This window comes from Globicephala melas, chromosome 2 (genome assembly GCF_963455315.2).
Source record: "Globicephala melas chromosome 2, mGloMel1.2, whole genome shotgun sequence".
Taxonomy (NCBI): domain Eukaryota; kingdom Metazoa; phylum Chordata; class Mammalia; order Artiodactyla; family Delphinidae; genus Globicephala; species Globicephala melas.
In genome coordinates, this window is record NC_083315.2 from 517,719 (window position 1) to 539,996 (window position 22,278).

At 37.2% G+C, this 22,278-nt stretch overlaps 1 protein-coding gene across 4 annotated transcripts in view; it reads right to left on the reverse strand.

The window, feature by feature from the left end:
- The window catches only part of ODAD2 (outer dynein arm docking complex subunit 2), a 210,928-nt gene that overhangs the window by 114,093 nt on the left and 74,557 nt on the right, over positions 1–22,278 (reverse strand). For all 4 annotated transcript variants that reach the window (XM_030832309.2, XM_060291557.1, XM_060291543.1 and 1 more), the window contains 3 exons: positions 21,335–21,489; positions 20,078–20,320; positions 2,146–2,260 (listed from right to left, as the gene is read on the reverse strand). In XM_030832309.2, the coding sequence (XP_030688169.1) occupies positions 2,146–2,260; positions 20,078–20,320; positions 21,335–21,489 (513 nt within the window). The remainder of the gene's footprint in view (positions 1–2,145; positions 2,261–20,077; positions 20,321–21,334; positions 21,490–22,278) is intronic.

Genomic DNA, 22,278 nt, shown 5'->3' on the forward strand with positions numbered 1-22,278 from the left:
ATGATTTATTTGTTCATTATTGTTTCTCTAACTCATGTTATTCTCTTCCTTAGAATCTTCTGTTTTGCTGGAAAACATTGTAATTTTTTTTCAAAGAAGACCCCTGGGGGATAACTTTCCTAAGTGCTGACATTTCTAAAGGCTCAATGTCTTTATTCTGTCCTTAGTCTACTCTCACTGGAATGCTAGTTTTGCAGGGTATAGAATTCCAGCATAAAAAGTGTTTTCCTCTAAAGACAGTAAAGGCTTTTTTGTTCCTTTTTCTTGTAGAATTTATTGTGAATAATGTTAAACCTAACGCTGGTGTGATTCTTACTCTTATGTAACTTTTTCCTTTCTTTTAATTTCTGGAAACACCAAATTTGTATTTGTGTCTAGGCGTAGATAAGTTCTTTTTCCCTACTTGGCACTAAATGGATCTTTTCAATCTGAAGACTAGAGTCTTTCTTCAACTCTTCAACTTACAGAAACCACCCCCCTCCTTTAAAAAAAAAATGACTGTTTCTTCTTTTCAATTGCTCTCTTTTTGTGTGCTTGCGATTCCTATTCAGTTTTTACTTTTACTTTACATTTTTAGCTATTTACTAGACCTTATCATCCAGGTAATTACGTAGTCATATCCCAGCATCACACATAACCTAGTATTTATCTCTTTTATTAAATTTATTACTTTTTCAAATATATTTTTAATTTCTAAAAGTTCATTCTTAATCTATGAATATTTCTTTTTTGTTCAGGCTTTTTGGGCCTAGTAGTATCCCTTGGGTCATTCTGAGGATATTAATTTTTAAAATTTAATGTTATCTTCTGTTCTTTACATTATCTCTTTCCTCTGAAGTTAGTTCTGCTTATTAACCTTGGCTTGCCTCTGATACCATTAACCTTCCTTAAAGATAATTAAGATCCTTAAAGATATTAAAGATTCCTTAAGGAAGATTAAGGTCTTTCTTAAAGAATATCCTTAAAGATATTCTTTAAGGATGTGTAGCAATCTTTCTCCAGTAGGCTTCTTTCTTGCTCCCTAAATAATATCATTTATATTTTGCATTTAAAAAATTTCTTTGGACCTTATATAATAGGATTATATTGTATGTCTGCTTCTGCAACTTGTTTTTATTTTGCTCAATATGTTTATGTGATGTATCAATACTGATGAACACATTGCTGAAATACATTCATTTTTCACTGCTGCATTGTGTGACATGTTATGACTGTACTATCATCCTGTTGTCCATTTTCCTGTAGGTTGACATTTGAGGTGTTTTTATTTTTATTTTTCCTTTTTTGTTGTTATAAAAAAATGGTTCCATTAACCAGTTTGTAATAAGTCTTTTCTACTATTGCTATATATCACAATTCACTTTTTACAAAAGATTACTTCTAGTCACAAATATTTAGGAAGATAGAGGTATGTTAAATTTATTACAGGAATTAAGTGCTTTAAATAAAAATACTTTAGATAAAAATACTCAACAGAGAGAAATATCTCTAGCAACAAGGATCTTAAAGGGAAATCCCTAAACCTATAGGAAAAGAAATTTAAGTGAAGATAACAGAAATGGGCTGAAAAGAGATCCTCAAAGAAAATAATAAAATTTACAAATGAAGAGCTAAAAGACTTCAGAAACTTCCAGTTCAGTCTTTTTTCATATAAAAATTTTACCCATAGGTTTTATATCCAGTCTTTATTGACAGATAAGAAAAGTGGGATTCATGAAATTATGTGACTTTTTCAAGGTAACAAAGAACTTAGTGATTTTTCATTGTAGTAATTCAGACAATAAATAACATAGAAGTCATCTTGAGCTTCTGAAAGTAGCAGTAATACAATTTTCTTTTCACCCAAGAGATAAGATAAGTCAACTTTCCTCCCCCTAATCTACCTGGGGTAGTGGTTTTGACTGCACCAGCCATGTAGAACATGGTAATAAGCACTGCCATCTTAGCCCCGTTTCATTTTACACATAAAAACTGACCAGGAGAAGGTATTGCTCAAAAATTAGTTTGGCACAAACGTTCAGCACATTTTTTTCCCCCAGATAAATCTGACCAAAAAGAAGTGAAAAGAAATTAGTGACCTGTGGTGACATTATTCAATATGGTATTAGAGATTCTAGAATGGATTGACTTGCAGTCTCTTCTCACCTTTGCATTCTGGATGCAGGGACAGAGGGCCCAAGCTGCACTGGCCTTCACGTCTGGGTGAGGATTTTTTAGTAGGGACCACAACAAACGAACTCCATCTAAGTGATCAATTATCCTATTGTGAAACAAAAAAACAGAGGTAGAGACTGTAATTAGTACATGAAAATAAAAATTTAAATGGCCTATCTATTCACACAATTATAATTATTTTTTCTCCTTCTGACATTTCGCTTAGCTACTTCTTTTCAAAACTTTAACAACAGCAGGGACATAACATGCTGTTGAGTTGTCAGCTCTCTGATTTCAGTTTTAAACTCGCTGACACAGAAAGCAAGCTCCACGATAGTTACGATTCACATGAACTGAAAACCAAGCCACGTAATTCTTTAATTAGCTGTATACAGACTGTTACCTAAATGTAAAAATACTGGTTTCTTTCATATAGTAACATCTAAATACTTTCCAAGACAAATATTTACGGCTCAAAGCTGTGCAGTTACCTTTTCTATTTGGTCTGTGTTTAACTGACTTACCGTACGGCATGACACAGTTTAACCTCTTCCAGTACTAATCTAGCACTAGGAATTAAAATCAGTACAACACACTGCATCCTTTGTGGGGCACAAATAACACATAACTTGTTTTCCATGTGCTCCCTTCCCAGCAAGACCAACATTGCAGACTGTGTTATAGTTACTTAAACACACTGTAATCAAAATATCTTCTTGACTAGCTGAAAAATGAATTATCATCAGAGTCATCTCCACACCATCTGTCTTGTGTTTATGTATCAATCAGTCCAGGGAGCATAACCTTGCATTAAGGTCCATCAAGTACTTGCAGTTGAGAAGAAGGTCAAACAAAACTTAATATCCTTTACAAACATGGCTTTGTTCAGAAAGATAAACTCAGAGCATATGAAAAAAGATAAAGAACATCAGAATTCCTTTGATTTTGAACCTCAAGTTGAGTTAAATACACGTAGTACTTAGCCACAGATAGAATAAATACTACTAGCTTGGCACCATTCAAATTTTTTCTTGAAAATTGACATTAAAAAACTATATTTCTTGATTATCTGAGTATGCCAGGGGGAAAAAATGTATTATTCCAAAGGTTCCAAGTTGGATATGTTTTCCATAACCTTATAAAACAGTTGGTAATGCAAATAGCTTATAGTAAGATATAAACTATCTCTTTAAAAGATGATTTTTAATAAGAAAAAAGCACATTGAGAAAGTATTTTAACCCAGAGTTTAACTAAATAGCTTTCTAAAACTAAAGCTTTCTGTCTGTATCATGCTGAGGGAAAATAAAGTTTTATTTCTTGATTTATAGAAACTATAAAGAAAGATACTGAACACATTGTACCTCACAATGAAGGAATTACTTTGCAAACTTAAAAAAGCTTACTGGTTTACATATGCCACTGAAAGTGTAATTAATGGAGCTCCGTGGGTCTCTATTTTTTCACATGCAATTTCTCAAAGAACAACAGTGAATGTTAATCCATCCTACTCTCTCTCTAACGTAGTAGTAATAGTTGCATTAGCAATATTTAGCCATACAATGAGGGACATAGCTTGTCACCAGAGTGGAAGTCATCTGCATGGCACATATTTTCAGTTAAAAAGAGGCATAATTCAACTCTGGATCCCCCCAGGAAAACTTTCACAATTAGCAATAAAAATTCACCATTCATTCTAAAACCAGATGTACTGTCCTTGACCGTCACCCCAAACCCTAGGCAATTCATCAGCTGCTTAGTTATAACAGATGGGGACTGTGACCCCATTATAGATGTCTTAAAAGACAGCACAGCACAGAGTAATTACCTTAGATGAGGAAAACATGTTAAAAAAAACATTTGCAAACACAGGAACTAACAAAGTCATGGGTAGCAAACCTCAGAGTTTAGTTTTGTCCCTCCATCTCCCTCATCCTATGTGTCGAGTCATATACTGTGGATTTCCTTCAAATAACTCAAGTATCTCCCCCTACTTCTCTGTTCTCCCTGCCAGCATCCTAATCCAGGTGTCTACTACCTCATATCAGGATTGCTACAGTAGTTGCCTAACTTGGTTTTATGTCTCCCGTTTCTCTCAATTCCAATCCATCCCATAAATCCCTGGGAAATTAATCTTGCTGAAGGAGTTTTGAGAGCTTCTGTGGTATCTCCTTGCCAGCAGGGCCCCGGGGATGTTCATTCTGTCCGTCACACCACCCGGAACGTTCAGTCAGTGCTTGGTGAACAGTTCACAACTGACAGGTCACTCCCAGGAGACAGTCTCTGACAGCTTCCCGCTGCCTGCATGGTATTCACACCCCAGTTCCTGAATTCAGTATTTAACATTTCCAATGAGCTGGTTTATTCCTCCAAACTCCCTACATTCAGGTGTTTGCTCATAAAACTCTTTGGCCATCTACTAAACACTAAGTGCTAAGCATACGGAAGTAACACATACAGTCAATTCTTATTACTCAGGGTAGTTCGCTGTACAAAGTCACTGCAAACAGTGAATTTGTAGATACCGAATCGTTGCTCCTGGGGGAATATAAAGTTTTGCTCCTAAGAGCCTCTGGTGAGAATATTTTCGTTAACTGGTCAATACATAATCTTGTTCTATGTGTGTTTCTGTTTGAAGACACCTTACTTAATACACATTGTTGACTCACTAACTCTGAACCCACGGGCAATCCAACACACATATTTTCTCTGTGAGGCACATCACAGCCCCCTTGCATTTTGGCACTATGCTTGGGGAACATTTTAACCAGGAAGATCACCAGCTCAAAGGACGAAAATGCAAAAAACGTGGCACTAAATACTGGGAAGACGACACTTGTTTACAAAATGAGAGCGGATACAAGAAGGCAGAGTGTGGTCCTGTTCAACCCCAGCTGGAAACACGTGCACCAGGCAACTCCAATTTTTCATGGCTCCACACGTGTCCGTGAATAACTGCAAAAGTGCTATACGGATTAACTGGGGGGATTACAAATACATTTTAGCAAGGATGTGAATACACAAATACAGAATGTGCAAATAATGAGGATTTTAATTGTCCTTTAGGAAACTGCAGTCTAGCGAGTGTGTTAAAGAGACCATAATAATCTATTCTGGTAAATGCTACAATAGATGCGGGCATGGGGTTCCCTGTGAACACAGAGGGGAAACACTGTTAACTCACAAGCCACAGAAATTCTCCCAGGACTAAGCCTTTGCCCTGCCATCTCCATCTTTGGCTGAACAATCCAGACTTTAAGATCTACCATAAGACCTCTCCCAAGTCCTCTGGCTTCTCCCTCCTCTGAGATTCTTTTGAGTTTTGCTGTCCTCGTCTCTGGCACTCATAACACATTGCTTTGCATTGTAGGCAGGTGCGTATGCTTCTTATCTCCCCAAGTACTGTGTAATCTCCTTGACAGCAGGAATCTGCTACTGCCCGCCATGCTTAGGGCAGCTCCCGCAGACAGTGAGTATTGGTTAAATGGACCTGAAACAAGACAGCCTTTGCCTACTCCTTTTCCGATGAATCGAAAATCTCTCCCAACACAAATACATTCATTTTCAACCTCATACTTGGAAAGTGCACGTTCAAATTCAAAATCTAACCAGTAAATTTTTATTTGGAGTTGCCTCTAAGTCGAAAGTGCATTTTCATAGATCTTCTTTACAACTTTAATGCTTTGAATATACAACGCTGGGCTTGTAAATGGTATTCACTACACCACTGCCCATTTTCAGTGGGTCTGTATCTCCTTTTGTATAGTTCTTTAATTTGATTAGCATCTTGCTCTGAATTCACTTCCAGCGCTATGTTAACTCTTCCTGCTTTTATTGTCAAGAGAATTTTACATTAATACTTTGATATTATAAAAACAAAACTGAACTATATGTTTCCAAAATCTTCAACTTTATCATAGAAATCAAACTGTGTGGCTGACAAAATAACAGTTCTTGAAAGATGACTACACGTTCATGTTCCGGCTCTTAAAAACAAACACACACACACAAAAGGCACAGCTGCTTGTTGTGGCTTCTCAGTGCCTTTGGTTCTATTAACTCTTGTCAGGATTGTTAACAAGTCTGGCTGGCTGGCCTGCCCACTGAGGCCACATATACGAACAAATGTGAACAGTGGGCACCCACACAGCCAGCACGGCTGAGGTTGCAGAGTTTCTTTCTGGCAATGCCAATACGTCTATTTTGAAACCATAATTTTGCATCTTTTCTAAAAATTTCACAATATTTGCTGATAAATGATACATGGCCCAACCTAAATGTGGTTATAGCCTAAAGGAACATGATGTTCGTAAGCCACACTATAAGATGCAACTGAAATCTATAGGTTTTAAAACCAAGTTGGCAATTCCACAAAAATGGAAACATAAATGGATGTCAGAATTAATGATCGCTGTGAAAAACTATGATTAGAAAAGAATTTTATATTTTCATAAAAATTCTCAGAGTTTTAATGTTTATATCTCTGTGTATTCTTTTAAAGAGGCTATGGGAGACCAAATTGGGAGAAAAGATGTGAATGTAGCAGCCTCTGGAAATGCATGTCAAGTGTGTCCCACAATTCCTTGGCTTTGGTAGAGTAGAAGGATAGTCTATCCTTTTATCGTTGTGTAAGCACTATGACAGAAAAGCTTTCAAAACTTATTCATTCATATGAAAAGTTATGCATTCACAGAATAATATTAAGAAGGCCCAACAATTTTTGAGGTCCAGCTCATATTCAAATATTCCCATTTCTTTGCAAAACTTTCTTTAGAGCTTTTTAAAAAACAAACAAAACCTAGATTCAAAAGGGATCATACACTGTATTCTTGATATGTCTTTTTAGTCTCTTTTAATCTAGAACATTTTTATGGCATTGACTCTTTTAAGAGATCAGGACTGTTGTAGAAGGTCCCACAGTTTGAGTTTGGCTGACTGCGTCCTCAAGGTGCCGTTTGACTTTCCCCTCTTTTCTCTGTACAGACCTTCCTTGACTTATCCATGGGGCTGTGTCCTAATAAACCCAGCACAAGTGGAAAACACATTTAACACACATAACCTACCGAACACCACAGCTTAGCCCAGCCCAACTTAAACATGCTCAAAACACTCACATTGGCCTACAGCTGGGCAAAATCATCTAACACAGAGCCGATTTTATAATACAGTGCTCAATATCTCTTGTAACGTATTGACTAGTGTACTGAAAGTGAAAACCAGGATGGTTGATGGGTACAGAATGGTTGTGAGTGTTTGTGTTGTTTACCTTCCTGATCACATGGCTGACTGGGGGCTGCAGCTCACTGCCACTGCCCAGCATCATGAGAGAGTATTGGACTGCATATCCTACCAGAATTAAAACAGACCCAAATATGGAGATATACACCATATTAGTAGATTGGCGATCTCAATATTGTTAAGATTTCTATTCTTTCTAAATTGATCTATAGATTCTTAACAACAATTATTAAAATTCCATAAAGCTTTAAAAAAAGATTTAGACAAGATGACTCTAAAATTTATATATAAATGCAAAACATCTCAGATAGCCCAAAGCATCTTAAAAAGTTGGAGGACTTAACACTCCTATTACAAAGCTATAATGATCAAGATAGTGTGGGACTGACATGAGGATAGAAAAATAGATCAATGGAAAAAGGAGTTCTGAAATAGATCTGCTAATATACAGTCAGTTGAATTTCAACCAAGGGACCAAGCTAATCAACTGAGAAATAGTGTTTTCAATAAATGATGCTAGATCAATTGAATATCATATGAAAAAATTAACTTGGACTCCCCTTTCCACACCACACTTAGAAACTAGTTTGAGGTATATCATATAGTACACTAGCCATGAAAGTAAAATTGATAACTTTAACTTCATCAAGTTAAAACTTTCTGCTGAAAAGACAGCCTTAATACTGACTGGGAAACATCATTCCACAGCACATAAATCGAACAATGGATTTGTATCCAGAAAATGTGAAGAACTTCTTCAAATTGCCAAAAAAGATAAACAATCCAAATTTAAAATGGACAAAAAACTTGAAGAGACTACAAAATAACATATATACACACGAAATAAGCACATGGAAAGTTATCCAACATCATTAGTGATCAGGGGAATGCAAAGGAAATCTACAACGACATACACTTTTACTGTTAGAAGGGCTAAATTAAAAAAAAAAGAGCAACATTAATGTTGGCACCAATGGGAATGTAAAATTGTACAACCATTTTGTATACTATTTGGATGTTTCTAATAAAGTTAAACTTCTACCCTATGACTCAGAAATTCCAATCCCAAAACAGGGCAAAACTAATCTATAGTGATGGAAATCAGAAAGTGGTTGCTTGGGGTGGGAGTGGGGATTGACTGGAAAATAGCATGAGTGCACTTTCTTGGGTGAAGGACATGTTTTCTATCTTCTTTTGGCTGGTGGTTATATGAGTGTATACAATTGCTAAAATGCATCAAACTGAGCAATTAAGTGTTAAAATAACCTATAATTTTGAACAAAAAAATTCAGACAAAACCCAACACATATTATATGCTTCCATTTGTTTCCAAATAGAAATAAAACTATTTAGGGAGGCATTCTCAAATATAAAATGATGAAAACAGAGTAAGATATGAATTACCATAAAAGGCAAGAGAGGGGCTCTCCCCAGACTGCAGGGCAGTGGGCACTGGGGGGCCGTGATAGGACAGGCAGCCCGGGTGTCTGTAGGGTGATGATGGTATTCTGCTTCTTGGCTTGGGTGGCAGGTATATGAGTCCTCCCTTTTCAAGAATTTACTAAGCTGTACGTTTACGTCATGCACCTTCCTTTATGTATATTATATTTCACAAATTAGAAGCTTTAAAAATGTGTTTTAACTTCACTATAAACACACACACACACTCACACACACACACACTCTCACACACTCTCACACACTCACACACACTATAAACACACACTCACACACTATAAACACACACACTCACACACACTATAAACACACACACCCACACACACTATAAACACACACACTATAAACACACACACTCTCACACACTATAAACACACACACTCACACACACTATAAACACATACACACACACACTCTCACACACACTATACACACACACACACACTATAAACACACACACACTATAAACAAACACACACACTCTCACACACACTATACACACACACTCACACACACTATGAACACACACACACTCTCACACACACACACACTTACTGTCACACACAGGAAATGGTACTGAAAAGCCAATTTGTTCAGCTATGGAGCTAAGCACACATCACACCTGGATGGATGAGATATATAATGTGGATAAATAAAATCCAAATAATCCTCAAATTAAACATCCCCAGAGCTTGCTTTAAAATGAGGAAACTAAGATTCAGAAGATTAAATTATTCACATAATCAATTTTCATTTGGCATTTCAGTATCTCAGTTAAATCCATATGCTTTTAAAAGTATACAGATGAAAAACAAATAACAGAAGGAAAAATGTTCTTATTGATACAAACATATAAAACATATATTCTATTTTATATCTTACATAAACCCTAAAATGTCACAAGGACTGGTTTCGTGGTAAATGAAATTTCTGGGCAGCCACAAGAGATTAAATCTCTTTTGTATGCAAACAAGCACAGCTTTATTTTTTCCCCTTTTAAAAAGAACAAATAAACCCAATGTAAAAAAAAAAAAAACTATGTAAATGCAACATAATTATGTTTAAACCACAGAAGACAGGAAATTTAGAGTTACAGATTCCATGGTAAGTTTTAATTCTATCCTTGTGTGTATGTTTCATAAAAGAGTCTTTCATTACATGATCACGTAACACTGGACTATGTAACAATCAGTTCAGCAAATGTTTGTTTTACAATGTGTGGAAGGAAAATATTTTACAGGATAAATTGTAGGAAATTAGTATATTATTTAGGTAAACTGTCATGTAAAACTTCTTAGAATCTTGGGCATTTACAGAATATTAATAGAAACATTTTTTCTTGATTATTTTCTAAAGAACATGAAAATTAATTCTTTTGTAGTCAGGCACTTATATTTGAAAGCTGACCTTTCGGTTCAAGGTTATTCTGAAGTAATGAAAAACTTAGGACATTAGAATTTTAGCATGTTTTGAATCATGTATGCCAGGAATTTTGTATTAAAGGCACAGGAGAGACAAATAAATCATGAGGATCTACAAGTTCCTAAAAAGTCTGAAAAACAGCCCTTATTATCACTACTGGCATTTGCTAGGCTTCCTGACAACTCATATATCTGAAATTTGACTTTTTCAAAAGGAAAAGAAAAGCATTGATCCTGACTTTCCTGTATTAACTATATTTCAGGCTAACCAAATGGTTAGCAATCAACTCTAAGATAAACCTAGTAAAAGTATTAGATTATAAAGGTGAAGAAAAAATTCTCATGCCCTCCAAAAGAAAAGATCAAATAACTCACAAAGAAACATGAATTCGACTAACATCAGAATTTTCCCAAAAAAGGTATGAAGTAAGACAACAATGGAGCAGAATTTTTTTAATTCAAGAAAGAAAGTGGGAACCAAGAATTTTATATCTAGCAAAGCTGTCCTCTGAGTATTTATAGGAAAATAGCTTCACTAGATATAAACATGTGTTTCTGCACAGCAAAAGAAACAATCAACAAAATGAAAAGGCAAGCTATGGAACAGGAGAAAATATATGCAAGCCGTACATTTGATACGAAGTTAATATTCAAAATACATAAGGAATTCATACAACTCAATGGCAAAAAAAAATAAATAAATAACTCAATTTAAAAATGGGCAAAGGAACTGAACAGACATTTCTCCAAAGAAGACATGCAAATAGCCAACAGGTATATGAAAAAATGCTCAACAGCACAAATCATCAGGGAAATCCAAATCAAAACTACAGTGAGATACTGCCTCACTCCTCATTGGAAGGGCTGTTATTGAAAAGACAAGAGATTAAAAATATTGGCAAGAAGTGGAGAAAAGGAAATCCCTGCACACTGTTGGTGGGAATGTAAACTGGTATAGTCATTATGGAAAACAGTATGGAGGTTCCTCAAAAAATTGAAAATATAACTATCATTTGATCTAGTAATCCCATTTGTATGGGTATATATCCAAAGGAACTGAATTCAGTAGCTAGAGAAGATATCTGTGCTCTTATGTTTATTATAGAATTATTTACAATAGCCAAGATATGGAAACAACCTAAGTGTCCATTGACAGATGAATGGATAAAGAAGTTGTGGTATATTTATACAATGAAATATTATTCAGCCTTAAAACAGAAAGAAATCCTGCCATTTGTACATGGGTGAACTTGAAAGACATCATGCTAAATGAAATAAGCCAGACACAGAAAGTCAAATATTGCGTGAAATCACTCACAGGTAGAGTCTAAAACAGTTGAACTTAGAGAAACAGTGATTCGAATGGTGAAGGGGCTGGGAGTGGAGGAGATGGGGAGATGCTGGTCAAAGGGTACGAAGTTTCAGTTATAAGATGGATAAGCTTTAGAGACCTAGTGCCCAGCATGGTAACTGTATTAATAATAATGTGTTGTACACTTGAAATTTGCTAACAGAGCAGCTTTTAAGTGTTCTTGCCATACACCAAAAAAAAAAGTATCTTGGTGAGATGAGGTTAATTAGCTTGGTTGTTGTAATCATCCCACAAAGTATACTTATATCAGAACACCATGTCATACACCTTAAATATACATAATGTTTAAATTTGTCAATTATACCTATATAAAGCTGAAAAAAAGAAAGGTACTTTAAACATATAAAAACGTAGGGAATTCTGTACCCATGAGCCCTTTTTGAAGATTCTACTAGGGGATGAGCTCCAAAAATTAAACTCTGACTGTAAAACTGCAGCAAAAACTGGTAATAAGTATATGTGTATATATGTTTGCTGGTCTAGATTAAAACAGGGGCAGGGTCAAGGGTAGAATAATAATGTTCCAATTTTACATGTTATGACAAAGTAGAAACAATGCACTTTAAAGTGGAGAGGATAAGGAAGAGGAAAAGAGAAAAGTGAAATAAGCCCATTGATTACTATATAGACAATGGGTGGGAATTAAAAGATACCAGCAAGAACTGAGAAACTAAATAGCAAATAACTACATAACAGAAAGGAGAAAGCAAGCATTAGAAAAATGTACAGGTACAAAGACAGTGACTAGAATGAAACAAAAATGCAAACTTTTCTAAAAAACACCAAAAAAAAAATTAAAGAGCAAAGATTACAAATCTTACAGAGAAGAGCAAATATAAAAGAATATGAACAAGTATAAAATATTATGACGTTGTTGAGACCAAACATCAACGAGTGTGAATGGGTTTAGCTCACTTATTAAAAATATTTTTAGCTTGGCATACAAAGCAAGACCCATCTATATACTGTATGAAAGGGCACACCTAAAAGAAAGTGGTTCAGCAAAGACTAAAGATAAAGGTAGACCAAGATATTCCAGGAAAATGGAAAAACTATGAACGCAGGGGTAAAGATCCTTATAACAAAGTAGAAATATCAAGCCAAAACTCATCAAACATGACAAAGAAGAGCTCTTGAAAAATTAAAATCCACAATTCACAATGATCAGAAACATTTGTGCACCAAACAATATACTGCCTGCCTTTAAGAAGCAAAAACTACATGAGTTGTAAGAAGACATAGGTAGAAGCACACTAATAATTTTAATACACCATTTTCAGTATGAGACAGATCAAATGCATGAAAAATAGTAAGTAGAGATAGAAGACTTACATAACTTAATAGAATAGATCTTAAGAATACACATCAGGACTTCCCTGGTGGCACAGTGGTTAAGAATCCACCTGCCAGTGCAGCTGACACGGGTTCAAGCCCTGGTCCGGGAAGATCCCACATGCCGCGGAGCAACTAAGCCCGTGTGCCACAACTACTGAGCCTGTGCTCTAGAGCCCACGAGCCACAACTACTGAACCCACGTGCCACAGCTACTGAAGCCCTCATGCCTAGAGCCTGTGCTCCACAAGAGAAGCCACTGCAATGAGAAGGCCACGCACCGCAATGAAGAGTAGTCCCCACTCGCCACAACTAGAGAAAGCCCACGTGTAGCAACGAAGACCAAACACAGCCAAAAAAAGAAAGAAATTTATTAAAAAAAAAAATATATATATATATATATATATATATACACATCAAACTCTACACTCTATTGAAAGAGGATACATCTTCACCCCAAGCACCTATAGATGCTTTGTAAAAATTCATCTTCTATTGAGTCATAAAGAAAACACCAGTGAGTTCCATAAAAAGTGGAAATAAAACACTGACTAAACTGCAACATAGTAAGAAATATCTAACAAAAACAAAAAATAAAAAGGTTCCTCTTTGTGGAATTAAAAAAAAAATTCTATTAAACAACACCTGGCCTAAAGGGAAAATATAAACTGAAATTAAAGAACGTCCTAAAAATAATGATAATGAAATCACTACATATCAGAATGTACAAGGGACATTTAAAGAAGTGTCAAAGAAAAACTCATAGGACAAAATATTTTTATTATTAAAAAAAGAGGGAATTCCCGGGCAGTCCAGTGGTTAGGACTCCATGCTTCCACTGCAGGGGGCCCGAGTTCGATCCCTGGTCGGGGAATTAGGATCCCACAAGCTGCATGGCACAGCCAAAAAAAGAAAGTAAAAAAAAGAATAAAATTAAATATCTTCTCAGTTCAAATAAATTAGAAAAATAGTTACGAAATAAACCCAAAAAAGGCAACATGGAATAAATATAAAAGAAATTTATGAGCTAGAGAATAAATGAACAGTATATCTAATTAATAAAATTTTTTCAGAAAAAAAATCAAAATAGAGAAACTATACTAGATAACTTGATCATGGAAAAAAACAGGAGAAAGCTCACATACACAAATATAAAATGACAAGTGGAAAACAACCATTGAAATGAGACAAAATTCAAAAATCATAAGACATTGTTTAAATAAATTTGATGATCTAAATGAAATTGATCATTTTATAAGGAAATGCAGATTGCCAAAATTGACCCCAATGCATAGATTAGATTTCACAGAACTAGAGAAAACCAGTAAAGAACACACACACACAGAGTAGGTCCAAATGACTGCACAGTATAATTCTCTCAAAACTTTAAAGCCTAGATGGTCCCATTGCTCAATAAATTATTCCAGAGTATTGAAATGAAAGAAAACTTCCTAATTCCTTTTGTGAAGCAGGTATAACATTGATACCTAAATTTGATAAAGATAGTTGTAAAAAAAAAAAAGAAAGAAAGGAAGGAAAAGAAAACCACAGACCAATATAATTCAAGGATATCATTACAAAAATACTAAGTCAGATTAGCAAACTTGTTCCCAGAATGCATGGTTGGTCCAGTGTTTGGAAACCCATTAATATTATTCAATATATTGATAGATATAAGGGAAAAAATCATAATGGAGTATTCGGAGCATAATCTCCATAAATGCTTAAAGAGGGATTTGACAAAATTCAATGCCTATTTCTGATTTTTTTTTTTTTTTTTATGCAGTACGTGGGCCTCTCACTATCGTGGCCTCTCCTGTTGCGGAGCACAGGCTCCGGACGCGCAGGCTCAGCGGCCATGGCTCACGGGCCCAGCCGCTCCGCGGCATGGGGGATCTTCCCGGACCGGGGCACGAATCCGTGTCCCCTGCATCGGCAGGCGGACTCTCAACCACTGCGCCACCAGGGAAGCCCCCTATTTCTGATTCTAAAAACACTCTTTAAAAATAGAAATTGAGAGATTTTTTAAAATATGATAAAACATATATACTTTAGTCCTCAAGACATTATTTTACATAATAGAACACCACTAGACGCATTTCTACTAATATCAGGAACAAGGCAAAGAAGCTATCTCCATTACTATTTAACACTGCAGTAGGGAATTAGCTAATGAAATTAGACAAGAGAAATCAATCTGAAGAATAAGAATTTATAAAGAAGAAATAAAGCTTTCTTGGGAATATCCTGGAGCAGGGTTCAGCAATTTTTTTTTGTAAAGGGCCAGGTAGCAAGTATGTCTTTGTGGGTTATTTGGTCTCTGTAGCAACTATCAACTCTGTCATTGTAACATAAAAGCCACCAAAGACAATATATAAATCAATGAGTGTGAGTATGTTCCAATAAAACTTTATTTACAAAAACAGGATTTGGCCCATGTGCTGTAGTACGTCAACAACTGTGCTAGAGAATCAACAATAAAGTGAACTCAAACAAGAAGAGAATTCCATTAGGTAGCAGCATAGAGAATTAATACACAAAATTCAATAGTGGTCACAGAGACAATCAACTGAAGCACATAATGGCAGTAAAAAACCATTTATACCACCAACAAGGAAGATTAAATACTTAGGAATGAACTGAACAAAACTGCACGAAATCCACATACAACAATCTTCAAATTAAAAAAACTAGACTTCAACAAATGAAAAGTTTCTATAATTTCACTATGGTTATGTAGGATGTTAAGGGAAGCTGAGTGAAGGGTATATGGGAACTCTGTACCATGCACTCTATACTTTTGCAACTTTTCTGTAAGTCTTATGCTATTTCAAAATAAAAGTTAAGTTGGTGGGAATGTAAATTGGTGCAGCCACTGTGGAGAACAGGATGGAGGTTCCTTAAAAAACTAAAAATAGAGCTACCATACGATCCAGCAATTCCACTCCTGGGTATACACCCAGAGAAAACTCTAATTCGAAAAGATACATGCACTCCTATGTTCACAGTAGCACTATTTACAATAGCCAGGACATGGAAGCAACCTACATATCCATCAATGGATGAATAGATAAAGAAGATGTGGCACATGTATACGATGGAATGCTACTCAGCCTTAAAAAAGAATGAAATAATGCCACTTGAGGCAACATGGATGGACCCAGACATTGTCATACTGAGTGAAGTAAGTCAGACAGAGAAAGACAAATATCATATGATATTGCTTATATGTGGAATCTAAAAAAAATGATACAAATGAACTTATATTTATAAAACAGAAACAGTCTCACAGACATAGAAAATAAACTTGTGATTACCAAAGGGGAAAGGAGGGGAGGGATAAATTAGGAGTTTGGGATTAACATATACACACTACTATATATAAAAATAGATCATCAGCAAGGACCTACTGTATAGCACAGGGAACTATACTCGATATTTTGTAATAACCTATATGGGAAAAGAATCTGAAAAAGAATACACATATATGAATCACTTTGCTGTACACCTGAAACTAACACAACATTGTAAATCAACTATGCTTCAATTAAAAAATAAAAATTAAAAAAAAGTTTAAAAGAAAGTAAAGATCCTGAGGTATGGAAAAGAAATTTTAGATATTTAAGTTTTCAGCATGAATACTTTTTAATTGTTTGAAATGTTATAGTATTTTATGAGAAAGTTACACTCCTCAGAACACAAGCGTTAACTGTTTTTTGTAATGTTGATGTGATTTTTATATACTTGAAGGCCAAATTACCTCCAGATGAATTCTGTACGTATCAAATAGACATTAAAAAGTCAACAAGAAAAGAAAATTCAGCATGAATAAATCTACTTTTTCATGAACCTACTACGTTGGGATACCTGTTGCTCCACGTTAGTTCCTCAGGAAGGGTATAATTAATATGAAACTCTTTATGCTGAGTCTTTAAAAGCAGTATTCTGATGTACTGAGAAAAGTCAGTAGAGTTTTATGAAATCACTGTTGTCTTAAAAATCATTTTTGAGTCAGTAGCCAAACTGTTATTATTACGATGTTTCTTATTCTTACTGAGAAATAGATACGGGAAGAAAACTGTGCGTACTAGCACACAGAGTTAATAAAACTCTGCTGCGTATGTACGTTCATCCTCACATGCAACCTACGTTGTAGCCATAGCCACAGACATATCATTAAAACATAAGACTGCTCATCATTAGAACGAGTTCCTAACCTATGAATTATTTAAGCCTTACACAAGGCAAAGTTACTTCTCATTTCCTTACCATTTAACTTAAAGCTTGAAGACTCAATAAATCCTGCAAATCTAGCAATAAGAGCCATGTCTGATATATGATGCCAGATGTAACGCTGTTGGGATTCTTACCAACCCAAAACACTGTTTTCTAAAACTGACTTTGTGTGTTTCTAAAACCATCTGTGGGAAAACCATATTCACACAAGCACAAAAGGATTCATCAACCTCCGTGTCACACAAGAAGGAACAGTTTAGTCTATCTTATGAGGCTTTGTCATAGAATTTGACACTTTTGATCACCTTCTCTCCTTAAACACTCTCTTCCCTTTGTTTCTTCAGTAACTCACTCTTCTGGCTTCCCTCACAACTCTGGCTGTCCCTTCTGCATTTCTTTATAGGCACCTCTTCTCTGGTCCATTCATTCTCCTTCAAAGATTGGATGCAACAGAACTCTGTTTTTGTCCTTCTCGTTTCCCTTTCTTTCTCTTCCTCACAATCTCACATATACTCATCACTTAAGTTACCAAATACTCATAATGCTATATGCCCAGCCCACATTCTATCCTAAGCTTTAGACATGAATGAATATCCAATTGGCTAGTTGCCATCACCACAGAGACGTCCCATGAGAACCTCAACGTGTACCCAACGTAACTGAACTCGCCATTCATTTAGTGTACGGTAACTGTTTGCTGAGTGCCTACCCTGAGCCTGGGACTGGGTTAGACAATGAATATATCACTAAGGACAAACTGACTTTGTTTCTCCCCTAGTGAAGTTCATTCTGCCCCCACCAGTCCCCCAGCTGTCTTCCCTGTAGCAGCAAGTGCTACAATTATCCATCCAGCCACCCAAGTCAGAAAGCTAAATAGCCCTCACGACTCCCCCTCTTCTTCACAGCTCATGTTCACTCACTCACCCGGTCTTATCCATTCTCTCCCTTTATTTCTCTCTACTCTGTCATTTTTTTTGTTCTTTAGTGTAATATGTTCCACAGGCTTAGTTTAAACCACCTTCACCTCTGGCCGGCAGTGATCTCCTAAACAAGCTTCTCTGTTTCAGGTTATACTTAAAACCCTTTAAAAACCTTCAATTGACTTTAAAGCAAAATTCACACTTAGCATGACGCACAAAGGCCTGAATTATAATTGCCTATTGACATGCCTATGCCACACCGTCGAAGCTCCTTGACTGCAGCCGAAAGGGCCCCATTTAGGGTCCTCTTGTTCTCGATTTATAGCCAGTTAAATAACATGAGTAATCTGATATAAGAGAAACACAGGGGGCTTCCCTGGTGGCGCAGTGGTTAAGAACCCGCCTGCCAATGCAGGGGACACGGGTTCGAGCCCTGGTCCGGGAAGATCCCACATGCCGCAGAGCAACTAAGCCCGTGTGCCACAACTACTGAGCCTGCGCTCTAGAGCTCATGAGCCACAACTACTGAACCCATGTGCCACAACTACTGAAGCTCGTGTGCCTAGAGCCTGTGTTCCGCAACAAGAGAAGCCACTGCAATGAGAAGCCCACGCACCGCAATGAAGAGTAGCCCCTGCTCACTGCAACTAGAGAAAGCCCGTGTGCAGCAAAAAAGACCCAACACAGCCAAAAATTAATTATTTTAAAAAAGCGAGAAACACAGAATGGACTCATCTATAGATGAGTACAGACACTGGACCCTTTGACTTTTTTTTGTATTTATGTATTATTGGTTTAAATTGTTGTTCATTAAAGCTATTGCTATGTGAATGATACTAGCCAACATTTACCTAGCACTATCATGTATCAAGCATTTTACATATATTAATTCACTCAATCATTACAACAACTCAGTGAGACTGGTAGCATGACTGTCCCCATTTTATATATTTGGTAGCCAAGGCACCAAGTAGTTTAATGATTTTCTGAAGGAAACATAGCTGGTAAGTGGTGAGACTGGCATTCCAGGCAATGGTTCCAGAACCTGTACTCTTAACCATCATGCACTGCTGTTCAGAGTAAAACGGTACTGTGCAAGGTACTAAACAAGAACTTTAATTTTTTTAAAGATGATACATATTCATCATACAAATTGTATAGAAAATATAAAAAAGAAAGTAGAAAATATCCCAAATCCTACCATCCAGAAATAATCACTGTTAACAGCTAATATAAATTACTCCAGGTATCTCTTTATGCCTACAGCTAGATAAAAGGATGTATGGATAGGTAAGAGAGATCGATAGATGGGACTTCCCTGGTGGCGCAGTGGGTAAGACTCCACGCTCCCAATGCAGGGGACCCAGGTTCGATCCCTGGTCAGGGAACTAGATCCCTCACGCACGCTGCAACTAAGAAGCCCGTGTGCTGCAACTAAAAGTCTCACACGCTGCAACAGAGACCCCGTGTGCCACAACGAAGACCCAGAGCAGCCAAAATAAATGGATAAATATGTTTTAAAAAAGAAAGATATAGATAAATGGATGGATGGATGGATAGACAGATAGATAAAATTATGTTTTAAATACTATCTATTGATTTATTTATTGCAAGATAAAATTTGCACACCTACTCATCCACCCTTCTCTTTTTGTCAGTTGTATTATTATATTATCGTGATCAATATCTATAAAGTATAGATGATTCCCCTAATGATAATTCCCCCACTGTTTTGATTGATTACTGGCTATTTTAATCAAAACCCTCCAGCTCATCTGAGGGAACAAGGTGCCTCGGTAATTCATGATTTGGTCACCCTGTGTTATTTCTATGTGGGCACATTTCACTTTTCCGTCACTTGTGCACACCGGTTCCAAGAGATGACACCATTCCGTCCTCTCCAGTGTTCCCCTAACTCTCCCAAATAAAAGCCTTCAGGGCCACTTACGCCATACTCTCGGGCTCTAGTGCACAAGCACCGATCGCTTTTGTGACATTGACAAGTAGAGCTCGGTTTGTTCCCACGAGGAGGTCCACGAGTGGCTGGACGCCACCACGTTTGCGGACGGTGACTCTGCCCTCAGACTCTCGGCAACACTCTCCCAACGCACCAACTACATTCACGAGCACTTCTTCCGGCTGGTCCGTTAAAAGTTCCACCAAGGCTTCAATGGCTTTGTATTCCCGAAATCTAAGTTCACCACAAGCAAAAGAGGGTGGGAAGGGAGGAAAAGAGGCGAACAGTATTATTTTGGGTATAAAGTTAGCTGATAATCATGTTAGTGATAATACTGATAGCTAAAATTTACTAAATGCCGACCGTATGCTCATTCCATCTTTACAGCCACCCTGTGGCATGGATGCTGCTACAACCCCGTTGTCAAAAGGCTAATGTGAAGCTTGGTAAACAGTGAAGTCAACCTCCACACCCGACCTTCTGTGCCCTTAAGCGCTGCACTGTACAGCCCGTAAGACACTACAGCTGCTTCCAAAGCTGGGCGCCGACAACCCCACTGTGCTAAGGGTTTTCCCTCAGGTTACAGGAATTACTTTACACGAACAAAGCAAAATACACCTTCGGTGTGTGTTAAACAGAACATGTGAATTTCTTGTTAAAGAAAGTCACCACCCTGAAACGGGAAAGAGTTGCTCCAGAACACCCATCACAGAGTGTGTAAACTCTAAAAATATACAAAAAGATAAATTCAAAGATTAAAATCAATCAAGTGGTCATGAAGTTTACAAATACTTTAAAATTCAATGAAATCGTTTTGAAAATGACCACGCTTTAAGACTAGCATGGTTAGTTGGCATTTAGCTGACTCATTTATCTTTAGCAAAAGAAAAAGAATAAAACCACTTCCATTTCTAAAGATTCTGTGGGAAATTCATTCCCTCACCTTGCTAGGTCTCTGCAGGAAATATCAGGGACACTTCTCATTTACATGGCTGCCCACATGCAAAGGAGGCCATTGGCACAGGGAGCTTACGTCAGCACCCCTTTCTCCTACTGAGGCACAAAAACCATTGTCGGATGGTGGGATGGGAAGAATCCCTTAATTCTGCCAACCTAGTCCAAAATGTACAGCTTTGAAAACCACAGGAGTAGCCTTAGAATCAACCCTTTATATAAAATAGCATGAAAATAGAAGGACATGTTTTGATGGCCATATTTTAATACGGAACATTGGACGCCTCCACTTACTTGGTCACATTCTCTTTGCTGGTGGAACATTTCCATGTGGCCCCTGTGACCGCGGCCAGCCGTTCCTTATTGTCAGTGTTACTGAGGAGAGAAGCCAGGGCTCTGAGTCCTCCATGCAGCCTAACCAGCTCGCGGGTTTCCTCATCTTCGGCACACTACACAAAAGCCAAATCAGACGCTGGCGTTGATCAAGGCGTATCAAGCTTTCAGTGACTGCTAAAAAGGCTGCCATTCTAGTAGCTGGGAGACCTCTTTTCAGAGAGTAGCATTTCCTGAAGGAGGCTTCAAGTAAAATACAACTCTTGTCTCTATACTGGCAGCTGCCTGACAGGACCGCTCTTCCTTTACGGGGTTTTGGCAATGTCTAGAGGTTTCTACATACTTGGCAATCCTCCCAAGCCAGTTCTGGGGTAGCCTGGGCCTCTACCAAGACAGACGCAGAGGTTGGCAAGGAACCTAGAACACCACATGCATGGATGGAGGATTTCTGCAGTGCTGTAACCCAGAGCCTTGGGAAAACATAGTAGATAGATGAGTGATGGGGATTCCGTCAGATCTTTAATGACCCCCAAAATCTAAGAAGTGAGGAATTTCCCCAACAGCGTTTCTACGCCCAGAGCAGTGGGTTATATCAACAGCAACTGATATGTTATTCAGACATGTTTATCTGAGGTTGACATGCTTGTGTCAACCTTTGAAATAAATACAGGCTGCACAGATGTTCCCAACACATGATCCTTCCCAGTTTATAGAGCCCAAAGATGCCAAGTTTAGCATAGGTTTGATATTAGTCTAAGTGTACAGTTGTTCTCTAAGGCCATGAACTGCATATCGTGCATCACCCACGAGGGCCCCTACAAGAAGTCCTCTTCACACTGCATCACACAGCACCTGCCACGTCTACCTTCTATTAGCGACGTTCAGCTCTGGCTCAACTGCAACTT